General features: G+C 39.0%; 1 protein-coding gene across 1 annotated transcript in view; it reads left to right on the top strand.

Moving 5' to 3' along the window:
- zranb3 (zinc finger, RAN-binding domain containing 3) overlaps positions 1 to 11,645 on the top strand; it is a gene marked incomplete at its 3' end in the record, with an annotated part of 46,800 nt that extends 35,155 nt beyond the window's left edge. Inside the window, exons 7-10 of the mRNA XM_015405204.1 lie at positions 6,214 to 6,333; positions 7,359 to 7,538; positions 7,704 to 7,877; positions 11,228 to 11,645. Coding sequence (XP_015260690.1) covers positions 6,214 to 6,333; positions 7,359 to 7,538; positions 7,704 to 7,877; positions 11,228 to 11,645 — 892 coding nt within the window. The remainder of the gene's footprint in view (positions 1 to 6,213; positions 6,334 to 7,358; positions 7,539 to 7,703; positions 7,878 to 11,227) is intronic.
- Between the last annotated feature and the right edge of the window lie 4,232 nt (positions 11,646 to 15,877).

Here is a 15,877-nt window from a genome sequence, read left to right as displayed (position 1 = left end):
TTAAAGATAATTTATTCTTTTTTTGTCACTTGTTCCTTTTGTTTAATTAGGGGTCAGACTCTGTTATGATTTATAGCTGTCATCAAGCTTAAAACAGGAAGAGTCAAAAAATATTTTCCTACAAAGAAATACAGATTATTACTTTTTGCTTACAAGTAAACCATATTGAATGTAAACAGGGTAATATGGAAGGGACACAATGGGATTGCATGGTTTTGAAACATTTGAATATTGGTGGAAGTCACCTGGAGCTATCTGGTTGTTGTTGTTAATAAGCTCCACCCACTTTTCCTGCATGCTTATTAGGGAGGTCTCCCATTCACTTGGCTGCTGGGAATGGATATGGTCTTAAATCTTTACTAACAATTCAGGGCATCCTTTTCCACCATACTCTTTACATGAGCTGCCAGGAAAGGAAACAAAAACAAGGTGATGAGAAACAAATTAGTAGATCCTGTTTTATTAGACGAGCTGTGAACAAACGCACTACCTCCCTCAGATCATGGAAACGGATGCAGATGACCCGGATCACATTTTGAGCTCTAATCTGGCCTGTTCTCGACCCGCTGCTTTAAACACAATAGCCGTCTGATTACAGGGACACACCTACACTTCTGCCTGGGAGTCTCATCATAATTATCCAGGTTTCAAATATAGTTTCAGTCATTATTTTCTATTCGGATGGTGTGCGGTTTCAGCGGTCTGGAACATTTGTCAAATTATTTTTGATTATATCCAGCAAATCATTTAGTTGTTTGTTCTTTAAACCAATTTGTATTCTTGATTGTTTTTCTTTTTCTTTCTCTAGGACTTGATTCCTAAATGTCTTATTAAATCTTTGAAGAAATTTTATGTAATTGATTGGAAATATTGGTTGAGGCTTGTTTTAGGAACCTGCATAGCTTTATAGCTGTATAATTATGTAATGTGGTTTAAATATAAGTAAGAATTATCTGTGGCTCGTTAGCTAGGACAGGGTGACTGGAATCTCTGTAAAGGTAGAAACTCAGGTTAGTGACCACAAAACTGACGGGGAATGAAAGGAAGCATGTGAGTCACTAACCTGTATTTCATGGTCAGTTAGAGCCCAGAGAAAGGAGTGGAAACCAGCTGGATGATATCTCCACAGCATGCGGCGGGAGCCGCCCAGAGAGTTCCACGAGTGAAGCAGAGCAGACTGATGAGCAGAAGCCTGTAGACTAGGAAGAGCGGAAGTATCTGGAGGAAAAATCTAAAGTCGGCGTCGATGCCAAAGCAGAAGTCCAGGCCAGAAGATCAGAGATCTGAAGAGATAATGAAGGGAAATCCAAGCCAGGGTCAGAAGACAGTTCCAAGTTCGTTAGCAGGCATAATCCAAAAAGCAGTTTGAAGACGGGTAAGGCTAAAAAGATCAGAACAGCGGCAGGCAAACTAAGAAGTCCAGGACCAGAAACTAGTCAGGATCGGGTAATCAGAAACACGCTAGAGAACTCATACTTACGACTCCAATAATCCGGCACTGATGGCTGGGAACAAGCAGTTTTAAATAGGGACTAGAACAGGTGGGAATGAAAACTGTGCAGCGCTAGACAGGTTGAAGAATGAACCAATAAGTGTCAAGATCATGACATGAACTGCGAGCTCTTGAGACATCACCTAAGAAGTAAAAGTTGCTGTTTCTGAGCAGTTTAGCTGCTCTTTTCGAGCCACTCCGGCTAACTTTGAGCTGGAACCATTGCGCTCTGCCTCACATCCCCCCTTCCTGATAGGAGAAATTGGCTGTTTGTTGACAGTGCTGGCACAGCGTGGTTAGGGTAGGTGCTTCCCATTGCGATATTGATACAGGGGTCATGAAGGTTACCTAGAGATGCATGACTTAAGTAAAACCCCACTCAGTAAAAACATTAGATTTTTTGCGACATAAGACCTTTTTTTATAAAAGACCGACTCCTCTTCTTACGATAGTCACTACTAGCTTACAGTACTCACTAAAGGGAAGATAATCACAGCAATTTGTATTTTTAAGAACTGCAGGATGCAAGTGAAAAACATTTAGATCTGTCGCAACTTTCCTGCAACGTTCATTTAGTAGACATTTGTGAGCAAAGAATTACGCTTCACAGTTAACACAAACACACCAAACTTTGGGGTCTTCAGTGGTACTGTCAATTAAATAAAAGTTTTTTCACTTGACATTAGATTTTAAAGGTATGCCGAAATTTTCCGATATTTGTTTTTTCGCTGATATCGGACCGATTTTTGGTATCAAAGTCAGAACGAGAAATTCTAGTGCGTGTCCAATTTCTGTAAAGCTGAAGATGTCAGACACGCCATATTTGAATAAAATATTAACCTTTATTTATATATATCAACATTAACACCCATATCATACGGTCAATGTCAGAGCTTTAAACATAGCTGTATCCGTCAAATTGGTAAAACTGGGCTGATATTAGGGCTAAAACAATCAGATTAATCGCGATTAATTGATTATTTAAATAATCGTCAACTAATGTATTAATCAATTAATCGTTAAATGGTGTATAGAGACTCAAAAATGTGTCTTTGGCTGACAGAGATCCACCTTGAGCAGCAATTATACCAAAATAGTAAAAAGAAATTGTAAACATTTTGATTTAAGATAAACATGTCTGTCAATATGCTCTATTCAGAACTCCTCAAGTGGAAAAGCTTTATTTTCACGTGGTTTGATTTTTGCAAAAAGCCTCCTTTAAGGAATCTTTGCCTTTCCAATTATTAATCGATTAAAAACTTAATCCGCAGATTAATCGATTTGCAAAATAATCATTAGTTGCAGCCCTAGCTCATATTAAACAAAAGATGTTTATTTCCATCTTATTGTGTGGTAATTGTTTGGTCATGTGACAATTATTAATACTCAGTAGTGTTAGAAAATATATGATATTGGTAAATCACAACATTAATATCAGATATAAATATCAGCCCAAGTCATTCATAGTTTTTATACTTGAAAACTGTTTTTCTATTTATGTTAGTGGCAGAATGGGGCTATTATTTTGACACAGATAAACTATTTTAAGCGTTTGCTGTAATACTGGGGAAAAAAACAACTCCATTTTGGTTCCTTAAGTCTGTACAGAGTTCATCAAATGAGCTAGAAGTTATGTTTTTACGTTGGCAGTTAGGATCACTTTGCAACAATAGCACGAGTTTCATATTTCCATTTAACATTACAGCTCCACAGACTTTCATTGCCCATTAAATGTAACCTGGAGATACTAATCTTGCAGAGTGCATTCATATTTCACACTTCCTTTCTGGCTTATCAGACATAATTGGCCCCGTGTTTTTGGTTTTATTCTTTCATCCATGGTCCCGCTGGGTTTATAAAGCAAAACCCAGTCATAGTTGCGATTTACTTTGACAGAGTAATGATGTCTGTGCTCACAAGTCGAGCTTGTACTGACAGCAGACGTTAGCCGTCATGAATTATTCAAATCTTGTGCTTTTATGTCAGTTGCAGGTGTATAATTAAATGCAGGAACAATATTTAAATAATTAAGGAATTACTCATGTCGCCTGATGAGAATCTCCAAATACTTTATATAAGCTGCATCTTTTACTACTGGGCTTCTCAGGAAGTTAACTTTTCTATGCAAGTCCCCCCTCCCAGATCATTACAGGCATCTATTTTCCTAGACTGGCGTCAGCAACCTGTGAAGCAGTTCAAGTGTGCGTTTTTGCGTGTAACAGAGGTCGAGAAGTTGTCATTTGAAAGCAATATGGTTGCACGAGGTGTGATAACACATTCCTCCTTGAGACGCTCACTCTGTGGTGCGTTCGCACTCACCAATTAACAGCGATGAGCTAAAAAAAGGGGGAATGTCAAGCAATGCTGTGAGATGTGAATCTTGGCACAGGCGGGCCATAGCGTCACTTTTTCCACGCTCCTCGTGTCTCACCTGTTGGTGAAAAGGTTCTATAAAATATTACACTTTTAGCAAATGATAAGCATCTCTTGTTAATTATCAGGTTGACTTTGTTTTGCTTCTCTTTGGGGTGCTGGTTGACATTTTAAGGTTTCAGTAGTATAACAAAAATCTTTTGTATTCATGCAGAGTTTCATTAAATTGTGCGAGCTGCAAGGTATGGAGACAACATCCTACTGTTGACCAATGTTTTGCTCCACAGGACTCCAAAGAGTGCAGTTACCATAGTAGTACCTCACAGAATATCAAGTTCATGTTTTAATTAAACATGCAATATGTTTTCGGTTGTGTTCCTTTTCTGTTTACCTAGTTTACTAAGGGTCTCTTTGATCAGGGGTTGCATGATGTGTTCATTAAAAAAATCTCTCAAAACTGCATAGAACACAAGGGTAATGAAATAACACCCTCTATTATTATCCTAGCATGAGTCTGTGGCAGCTAAGAAGAAATGGAAACCCAGGCTTTTCATGTTATGAACCATAATTACATTCTGTGAAGAGTGCAGATAACCCGACTTCCCTTATCTCCTCTTGTTATTTGTCTAATCTTTTATTCTATATTCATAAAGGAGTTTTGGATAATAAGGCACTCAGCTCACTACACCTAAAAAAAACCTTCATTCATACTTTATTCATTAGCTTTTTCGTTGCCTGGCAGAAAGATATCTGGCAAAATACATCTGAAAATATTAGATGAAAACTGTTGGAAAAATATAGATCTTGCTTTTTAGTTTAGCTGCTTGTTTTTTTAAAAGGGCTAGCATGCTAGCAAGCTAACATCAATATGAGTGTTTTAAAATAAAAAAATCCCTTTATTGTCACAGTGGTGAAATTGTTTTGCAGTTGAATTGGTAACCATTTTAAAACAAGACATTTTTACTCTCGTATATATTTTCTTTTTTAATGTTTTGGGAATTATCAGACTAGTTAGGAGCTAAAGGCTAACAGGCTAGCACTATAGTCAATACTCCCGGTTGGAGCCCACTTGCTATGCTTTGGTAAAGCATTAGTTTTAGAAAACATTCAATATTTTGTTTAATGTTTTTTTATGTTTTGATTAAGGAGAAATGTCAAATAAAATACCAAACCCAAAAAAGAGAGATCTGGAGAAAAAGAAAAGCATAAATATTAAGCCCATTCCTGTGTACACCTATACATTATTGTCTTTAGGGCTTATTTGCAGTTTATGTAAAAAAAACAAAAAAAAAAAAAAACTTGAAAAACTGAACTTATATGATTTCACATTTTTAAATTTAAAATAGTTGCTTTGCTTTATTGATCGAGTAGATTTCAGTCTCTTTACAAAAGAGTTCCTTTATCTTAAACGTAGTTCAGTACTTTTGTATCTTAGTATGATAAATATTTCCAAAAAGTCTAATGGTAATTTATAATTGAATTTAAGTTAATTTAAGTTAATTTATATCACCATGTGACAACTTTGTATTAGCTTCTTTTCCAGGTTGTTATGCTTTGGATCCCATTAAGTTCTAGCTGTCTCTTTAATCTCTTTTTTACCACATTGTGACCCTTGAACAAACCAGAATAGCTTTAAGCTACCCCTGCTGGTGCATATTGGAGACATAAAAACAACATTTATGTGGAAAATGTAGAAGTTTTCAATTAATCACAGGTCATGAAAACAGATATCTAATGTCCCTTATTTGTTCAGATTAATGATTGGTGATTAATTGTCCAGAGGTGTTTGGAGCTTTTAAGGATTTGTGTAAAAGGAACAAAATACACATTTCCATCAAGTCTTGAAATAAAACAGATGGCACTCAGTAATTTGAATTACGGTAATATATGACTTCAAAAATCTGATAAACACTGAGCTTGTTCAACTCACTTAAAGGAAAATATAAAAGTTGCAGAAATTGTCGAAAAGTGCTTTACAATCATCTGGAAACATGTTAATGTACTTTTTGAAGGCTCATTAGCTGATGTTGCTAATAGCAATTAGCCTGAATAAGCTCGTAGCAAAAAAAAAAAAATCTGTTTTGTTTTTTTATTTACAACTAGAACAAGATTTAAATGTAATTCACATCATTTAGTTAAATATTTAAAGTGTCTAAATTAGATTTAGCACAAGAAAGGAATAGCATGCTAAGCAAACAACTAACTACCCTGATATTGTTGTTTAAAAAAATAATGAATACTGCTGCTTTAGGTTGAAAAGTATTTTTGAACTATATTGATGATGCTTATCTGGCACATTTTAAAACATTAATAGATGTCTGAAACATCTGTCTCCTCTGGTCTGGCAGGCGGGTTACATCCGAATCGATGGCCGTGTGCCCTCATCGGAACGAATCAAGTTAGTCCACAAATTCCAGAACGAACCGGACACCAGAGTGGCCATCCTCAGCATCCAAGCAGCCGGACAGGTAATAGGATGAAATACTTTATTCCACACCATAACTCAACCTAAAATCTTTCTGTCATTAGAAAAGAAGTAGGTCAATGAGAACATTTCAATTAAGTTTTTTCTGTTTCAATTCAGTTTATTTCTATAGCGCCAATACACAACACATGTCATCTCAAGGCACTTAACAGTTCACCAGATCATACAAGTCAAATTGATTTAAAGTTTTCTATCTAAGGAAAACCAGTTGATTGCATCGACTCATTGACTCGAATGCAATCCCTCATAATAAGCTTGTAGCGACAGTGGAGAGAAAAAACTCCCTTTTAGCAGGAAGAAACCTCCAGCAGGACTAGGTTTAGTGTGAGCGGCCATCTGCTGAGGCCGACTGGGGTTCAAGGAGACAGAAGCAGAGATACAGAAAGCAGCTGTAAAAGGAAACACACAACTAAGCAGACGAGCTCCGAACCAACTCCCATGTCAGAGGATAACGAGAGTACATCCAGCCAGTCACAGTCAGAAAACAGGACTACAGTGTTGATGGCAGTAGCACAGCTGATATTTCTCTCCAGGATGGAGTCACAGCCAAACAGGAACAGAGGAGGAGAAGCTACTATAAGAAAAAGCAGAGAGCATAAAAGCATAATGTTAAAGATTAAACTAACAGATTCTGTAGATTGGGAGAATAGATAGAATGAAGCAAAATGATGAAATGGGGGCCCCTATGTCCTCCAGCAGTTTAAGCCTATAGCAGCATAACTATAGAGATAGCTCAGGATAACCTGAGCCACACTAAGCTTTATAAAATGGAAAGTTTTAAGCCTACCCTTAAAAGTAGACAGGGTGTCTGACTCACGGACTAAACATGAGCTTGATGGGAATATCAAAAAGATATATAAATTTATAAATGACACTTTGAATGCTTAAATGCCATTCAGATTGTAATGATGTATTATTAAGAGAACTGGAGTTCTTAATTTTATCTGAGTGAATTTAGTCTTTTTTTCCTCAGATTATGCTAGTAAGGTGTGTGTTTGTTCTGTCTAGGGTTTGACCTTCACTGCTGCCAGCCATGTGGTGTTCGCCGAGCTCTACTGGAACCCCGGACACATGAAGCAGGCGGAAGACCGCGCTCACCGCATCGGGCAGACATCCTCTGTCAACGTGCACTACCTCATTGCCAAGGGCACCTTTGACACCGTCATGTGGTCCATGCTCAACAGGAAGGTAGCAGCAATGACATTATGGGAACATGCTGGGACTAATTCATGCAAATCTTCTGGAACTTGTGTTTGAGTGTCACGCTTACTCTGAATGAAGCGTGACTGTGGAAAAAAAATAATAAATGACACCTACTGACGGAGTAAATCCGAATGTTGTTTTTAATTCCAGGAAACAGTTACCGGTAGCACCCTGAACGGCAGGAAGGAATACCTGAAGGCTGATGAGGGTGACAAGGACAAGTGGGAGTTCCTCAGCTTTGCCAATGCTTGGACTCCAAGTGAGATGACGCTACCGCTGGAGGGAAACACAGGAAATGTCAGAGATGACATTTTCTTCACCCATGTGAGTTTTCCAAAAAAGTTTCACTGAAACTCTTGTAATTATTTCACACATGGAGCACATGTTAATCACCTGTTACAGTGTCTTGCAAGCACTTTAACTCCTTGTCATTTCTACACATTAGCATTATGTATTTTGCATAACTGAAAGGTGAAAGGAAATGCATAAAAATCAGTGAAAATAAATTCTTAAAGTAAAATACTTTATAAGAAAAACAGTCAGGAAAGGCAGATAATTGTGCTGCCAGATAATTTGGGCTGGTTTGGAGTTAGATCGGCGGTTAGAACACATGTCCACCAATTATTCATCATTACTGGTTCATAGCAAAGCCTCCCTGACCTTTCTCCATCACTGATTAGCTAATGTCATCTGCCAGGGTGTTTACAACAGAGAACCTATGTACAGGCGCCACAAATGATGCTAGTTATAGCAGCAGGTGGATCTGGTGTGATAAACCTAGAGCTGACGACCGATGCATTCTGGTTGGAAGAGGAATCTTTTAAAGATGCTGGAGGAAACCACTGTTTTATGGATTTAGCGCTTGGTGCAATTAAACTCCTCACCTTCCCTATATCAAATGCGCCTGTTGAAAGAGCTTTTTCACAAGGTACTCGGATTAAAGACGAGAGCAGAAATCGCATGGGGCTGCCAATCCTGTCAAGTTTGACGGATATGCAAACTGAACGTACACAGAACGGATGGACATAAGCAACGTTCCGTCGTCCTCAACAGTTATTGGAGGGATTTCATTCAACCATGTACTGATCACAAACCACAATATTATAGTTCAGCAGAGCAAAAGTTCAGCATTCAGATGTTCAATGTTCCAGCCAACAATCTAATAAGCATTAAAGGTGAGAATTCAAAATCAACCATAATAAATGTAATTATTTCAGTTATGTATAAATAAGCTTAGCATATTTGTGTGTGCGAACTTATTGTAGTTCAATTCAATTTCAGTTTATTTCTATTGCGCCAATTGACTACACATGTCATTCAAATTGATTCAAAGTTTTCTATCTAAGGAAAACCAGTTGATTGCATCGACTCATTGACTCGAATGCAATGCCCTCACACTAAGCATGCTTGTAGTGACAGTGGAGAGGAAAAACTCCATTGTAACAGGAAGAAACCTCCAGCATAACCAGACTCAGTGTGACCGGCCATCTGCCAAGGCCAGCTTGGGTTCAAGGGGACAGAAGCAAAGATGCAAAAAGCTCCAAACCAACTATTATGTCAGAGGATAAAGAGAGCACATCCAGTTAGTCACAGTCAGAGAAACAGGACTACACTGGAAAAACAGGCTGATCTCGAAAATCTATAAACAAGGGTGTTGATGGCAGCAGTACAGCTGATATTTCTCCCCAGGATGGAGTCACAGCCAAACAGAACCAGACAAGGCAAAGCTATTATGAGAAAAAGCACAGAGAGCTTAAAATTAGAGATTAAACTAACAGATTTTGCAGAGTGGAAGAATAGAGCTAGAATGAAGCAGAATGATGAAATAGGGGTCCCTATGTCCTCCAGCAGTCTAAGCCTATAGCAGCATAACTATAGAGATAGCTCAGGATAACCTGAGCCACTCTATAAGCTTTATCATAAAGGAAAGTTTTAAGCCTACCTTTAAAAGTAGACAGGGTGTCTGCCTCACGGACTAAAACTGGTAGTTGGTTCCACAGGAGAGGAGCCTGATAACTAAAAGATCTGCCTCCCATTCTACTTTTAGAAATTCTAGGAACCACTAGTAAACCTGCAGATTGAGAGCGAAGTGCTCTGTTAGGAACATAAGGAACAATCAGATCTCTGATATAAGATGGAGCTTGGCCATTTAAGGCTTTAGTTTGTCTTCTAAATATAAAAAGAGGAGTAGTCTGCATGGTTATGAATACATCTGCAAACATGTTAGTACCGATATGTGATGTGTCACATGACACTCACTGGATCTGATATAACTGTGGCGGCTGTGTGGGAGTGTTTTATGCAGAAAAACTCTGAGCGGATTTTGATGGATTGTTGCGTTTTGACATGTATTGTTCAATTATACTAAAGTGTGTTTATGTTCACACAGTAAATATAACAATATATTAATTGGGCGGGTACAAGGAAACTGGAAAACCTCGAACCCTATCTGGCAACACTGCAGGAAAGTCTTGTTTGCTTTGCTGTCATCCCTCCAGCATGATGATGCCACCGCCATGCTGTGCAGTGTGCAGGCTGTGATCATTGGGACGTGCAGCGTTAGATTTCTACCACACATAGCATTATGCTTGTGGGCTGGCATTTCCCTTGGCCCTGCTGCTTCGTGTTGACATATAATCCATTCGCTCTTGTGGTTGAAAGATGAGTAGATGATAAAAGGTTTAAGGCTTTTAAATACTTCTGCTCATTCATTTGGTAGAAAGTGAGAAGATGTGGTTTCTGTTTATTATTTATTTTTTTTCGGCGGCTTAATAGCTGCGGGGTGATTGTATCAAAGCACTTAACTAATCAGCTGATCTTTGAGCGACTGCTGACATGAGCCATTTATATTTGCTACCAACGCCAAACACATTGAAGAGGGAGAGTTTCTGGTAAGCCACAGACAGAACGGTGCTAGTCAGAGGCTTTATACAACAAAATTAGCTCAATTGGCATAAAACAGAAAAAAGAAAGTCTGCATGATGAATTACATTACCTGTAAAAAATAATGATTCTTTTCTAAAGGGTTTCAAGAACAATGGCAGCTGATAAAAGTGTTTGCCTGGTTAATAATTGGTTGTTCTGAATTAAAAAGGCTTTAAGAGCATTTGAATGTTGCACGCGGACGGGTGCACAATCTCAAATTAATTTTGTGCCTGTTCTTTTTAATTCAAGCAATACATCTGTGTGCGTTTGTGTTCGCTGACTGAAGAGGTGCTTGTGGCGTGTGATAAAAAGCAGGCCTTTATGGGGAAAAAACCCCTGTTTGGAGCTCGGTAAACATAGGAAAGAAGGGGATCCGACTGCAAGCGTTCTCATTTAAACCTTTTGGGTACTTGCGAAATTGGAAGACAAATAACACTAGAGCATGTTGGTGGTAGTATTATGCTAAGGGTCATTTGTATGACCCTAAAATGCAGCTGTGGCATCGTTTAGAGCCTGGCATCTGTCAGAATGGGATGGAAAAAAGGATTTTCACAGTCGCCCTGCATCCTCACCCCAAAAGATTTAGAGCTGGTTTGAATCTCACTCTTTTTGTATTTTATTTACCCAGCTATATAAAATATAAAAACACAAAATAACATTTGTGTTTTTTGATTTCTATGTACCTGGATTACATCCACATCTGTGAAGTGACTGTTATTCTAACCTGAGCTTACATTGTTTTTTATCAGTTTGAGAAAGAGAAGCAACACGACATCCGCTCGTTCTTCTCGCCAAGTGCCAGCAAGGAGAAGAAGAGGAAGAGAACAGGCGACGAGGAGCCGATGGAGCCAGCTGAACCGGCTGGTAACGGGGCCGACTCTGAAAGCCCGCCCTCTGAAAAAGTCGACCAGGATTTTTCACCTCAGCTGAAGAAGCTTCGGACGCCCAAGTCCAGCCCGTGCCCCGGGCCTCGATTCGCTGGGAAACGTAGGTCCACCCTTGGACTGAGCAGCCCAGGAAGTCTGAGCCCATTCATCCCCACTAAGCTTCCACAACTAGATCCTCCGTCGACCTGGAGCTGCGGGGCCTGCACCTACTCCAACAGCGGCCTGCTGCCTTACTGCGAGATGTGCGAGTTCCCACGCTCATCTTCTGCGGTCAAACCAGGTAAGGCGGAGAGGCGAGACACAACACAGCATGTGCTCTACCCCTCCCAGCTGTTTATGTCTTCTTTTAAATTCGCAAACAATCCGACTGGTTTGATTTGAAAAAGGACAACACTGCCCCCATCTCCTGCTGAAACTGAAGCTCCTGGAGCTTAAAAAAAACCCAACATTCTGTGCTTTATTTTCCTCCCTGTCAATATCAATCTGAGCAGTCTGTTGACATAATACTTTTGAACAGCATTACAGATTTCACCAGATGGAGACGCGATATAGAGAAAGATGGAGGCCGCCTTGCCAGCGTCTGAAATAGCTCTGCTCGGAGAGTATTGTCTATCTCTCTCTCTTCCTGCAGATGACAGGGGCACAGTATAAATCTCACCTGTCAAGCCAGGAGAGAGAGAAAGCAGGCGGCAGCTTCTGCTGCAAGCGCCTCACACAAAGTTGGGGAAAAGTTGAGCTGGCTCTCAGTAATGTCTCTGACAGCCTATGATTGTATCTTGCAGAAGAGCAGGGGAGGGAATTAGGAGCTGGCAGGCTACAGGTCCAAACTGCTTTCAATGTCTGAGGTGCTTCACGAATCGCCTGAGAGGCGACTAACATGAAAAAGATTCAAAACTAGAATGACGTACGTAAAGTCATCACACTTTAGGTAAGGTGGAAAAAAAATCCAACTTTTACCCAGAGTTCAAAGACTCTGAAATGCAATAAAGGATTTTAAAGTGAAATGTATGACACCTAGTGCTCACTATTTCTTCAAGAATGTAGTTTGTTTTAATTAGTTGCTTTCAACAATGTGTCACATTGGCAGTATTTTCCGCCAAATTTACAAAATGCAACAAATTGAAGAAATACTTCAACCCTCATAAAGTCTTTACATTTAAAATAATACCCTTTAGATTGAGTTTTTCTCATGTTAAAGGTAAAAGGGAGGATTTTCCTTTTCTGGGTGGATCATCAAAATAAGTGGTCCTCCTAAGTGTCAATCATTATGGTGATTTGTTTACGTAAGGCCATCCTAAATTCTCGTCCCTTTAGCTATCTTTTTCTGAGCATGAGCACTTTCAGTGGTATATCTTTGTTGAGCTACGGTTTCAGAGTAATTGAATCGGGCCTTTCTCACCACATTTCTTTAAAAATGGCCGACGGTTTTGAGAGAAAAAGTGTCTGCGAAGTGTATGAGAAGAAAAGAAAGGCTTCAGAAGAGAGAAACTAGACCAGAGTGTTTTTGGTCGGCCTTGGTTGCAAAGTTTTTACTCGACAGGTAAAGTTTTGCATGCTAATTGAGTGGAAAAATGTCCAATCTTCTTTTGGAAAGCAAGCATGCATGAGCGATGCAAACAGCAACTTTTAAACAGAGTGTGCACGGGGAGAAATGGGCTCGTGCACGCTCTTGGGAGCGGGTACAGGGTTATGTATGTGCTTTTTTTTTTGCAAAAATCCTTCAATATACTTTTAATGTTTTTTTGTAAATTTCTTCCTTTCAAGATTTGTTTATTATTTATAAAGGAAATTAATTTAAAAGAAACGTAAAATCATGTTCATTAAAACTCCAAATGTCATTGGGCCTTAATGACAAGCCTACATCTGCAGAAAAAGCGGTCCAACTTGGAGTTTCTACAATGTTGTCAGGAGGAATGGGCCAAATTTTAAGAAAACAACTGTGAGAGTATTCTAGAAACATACCATAAATATTTAGGAGATATATTTTTCATCCGATATTAAATAAAGAAGTATTTATAAAGTTAATCTCTTTATTCTGGCATTTAGAAAGTATTTCTAACTGACCTAAAAAAGGCTTCATGTACCCTCAAACAGTGAGAAAATATGTAGTTATAAACTCTACATAAATATTTGGTTTCAACTGGAGTTACAGAAGAACGGAGATGATTATATTCTGAGTAAAACTGATGCTCCAGTTTCCTTGTATCTGACATTCCTTAATTACCACCAAAGTATCTTAAATGCTTGGCAGGTCCTATATCAAGTTTCCAGCAACTATTGAATGTGCTGAAGGTCTGTTTACAGCTTTGTCCAGTGGAAGCCGACACACTTGAGATGAGCAGTTTTTTGTTTTTCTTTATTTCTTTAGCTCACACCCACACAAAGACACAATACACCCCCCCTCCCATTTTTGTCCTCAGCTGCAGCAGATGCTTGATAACTATTCAGCATTCACACTCCTCTTTGTCACAAGCACCACTCTGCATTCACGGCAGCGGGGCTGTGTCAGCTTGCTAGACAGGGAATTTAACAACCTGCTAAATTTGTAAATGACAGACTGTGCGGGAAAATAACAACTGTATTTATGGAGATATCTCTCAGCTTGCCACTGAAATCCTCGGTTCTCCAAGATGTAAGAAAAATAATCACGTGGAAGACTGTGATGTGACATGAGAAATGTTATCCCTTCAAGAGCGGCATTTATTTTTTTTTTTTAAGTGTGACTACACAGTGAACAGGGAGAGTTTGAATCATAGAATACAGTCATGTTATACAAGGATATCAGGCAATAAGATTAAAAATAAGGAACTCTGGTTTTCTATGATGGGTTTTTGCAGCGCTGTTCAGTGGAGCAGTGGGTAGCACTGCTGCCTTGCAGCAAGAAGGTTCAAAACTAATATGATGTAATAACGTAAAATCAAGGCCACAAGGTGTAAAAGAAAAACGGTGTTCCCCTTTAAGCCACATGGTAAAAAATGCATTAGAAAATATCACCTACTGCACCTTTAAGCCTGTTTGTGGTTGCCACGACCTGGATAACTGAAAATTGACAGGCGTATATACCTGGTTATATAACTACCAATGATGAAGTGAGACTTTTATTTAAAAATGGTTGGTGGCTGTTGCTCTTAGTGATATCCTAAGACCCACCAGTCATATAGAACCCATTTCTGAACTTAAATCACACTCTACACCAATAATCGTGTAAATTCCTATAATTGTTAGGAAAAGTATATTCCTGCGTTGCCATGGTTGCTCTGAACTAAGGCCACGCCCACAAAAAAAAAAAAGGGAAAGGANACATTACTTGAATGGTGTTCACAGCAATAAATAAATAAACAAATGTTGTGGGAGTCAACAGCCTTCTTCAGTTTGACCTTTTTAACACATTCCTCAGTTATCACAATGACATTTGGACGGTCAAATGTTTTTCTGCATGTTTCATATGTATAAAAATAGCAAAAATCCAGGACAATAGCAAATAAAGCATGTAATGCAAGAAACAATCTTCCATGACCGAGCAGCAGATTAAAAGTACTCATGTTCTTTACTTAAGTAAAAGTTGTTTATATACAGTACATGTGTAAAAAAGGAGATATAAAAGTACTGACTGAACTCTGTTACGTAAACAAAAGTTAAAAAGTACAGGTTCTACGTTGAGCTTAAATAATTTGATTCAACATCTGCCATGTCGATATTAATTCAATTCAGTTTATTTATATATCGCCAATTCACAACCCGTCATCTAAAGGCACTTTACAGTTCAACCAGATCATACAGTGAAATTGATTCAAAGTTTTCTATCTAAGTAAAACCAGCTGATTGCATCGACTCATTGACTCAAGGGCAATCCCTCACACTAAGCACGCTTGTAGCGACAGTGGAGAGGAAAAACTCCCTTTTAAGAAGAAGAAACCTCCAGCAGAACCAGGCTCAGTGTGAGCGGCCATCTGAGACCGACTGAGGTTCAAGGAGACAGAAGCAGAGATAGAAAAAGCAGCTGTAAAAGGCGGCCCCATCCAGGAAACACACAGCCAGGCAGACGAGCTCTGAGCCAGCTCCCATATCAGGATGAAGAGAGCACATCCAGCCAGTCACAGTCAGAGAAACAGGACTACACTGAAAAACAGGCTGATCTCCAACATCTATAAACAAAGGTGTTGATGGCAGCAGCACAGCTGATGTTTCTCTCCTGGAGGGAGTCACAGTCAAACAGGAAAAAAAGGAGGCGAAGCTACTATGAGAAAAAGCAGAGAGAGCAGAACATTATAGATTGAATTAACAGATTCTGCAGAGTGGGAGAATAGAGATAGAATAAAGCAGGATGATGGAAAAGGGGTCCCTATGTCCTCCAGAAGTCTAAGCCTACAGCAGCATATCTATAGAGATAGCTCAGGATAACCTGGGCCCCTCAAACTATAAGCTTTATCACACTGATATCACACTATCAGTGTTTTGTTCTTATAAGCAAATAAACAGTTTCTCCTCATGCTCCATTTTTTTTCTCTCTTT

This window comes from Cyprinodon variegatus, unplaced genomic scaffold, assembly GCF_000732505.1.
Source record: "Cyprinodon variegatus isolate N-32 unplaced genomic scaffold, C_variegatus-1.0 Scaffold2053, whole genome shotgun sequence".
NCBI lineage: Eukaryota > Metazoa > Chordata > Actinopteri > Cyprinodontiformes > Cyprinodontidae > Cyprinodon > Cyprinodon variegatus.
Note: the sequence above shows the minus strand (reverse complement) of the source record. Positions and strands in the feature narration are given on the sequence as shown.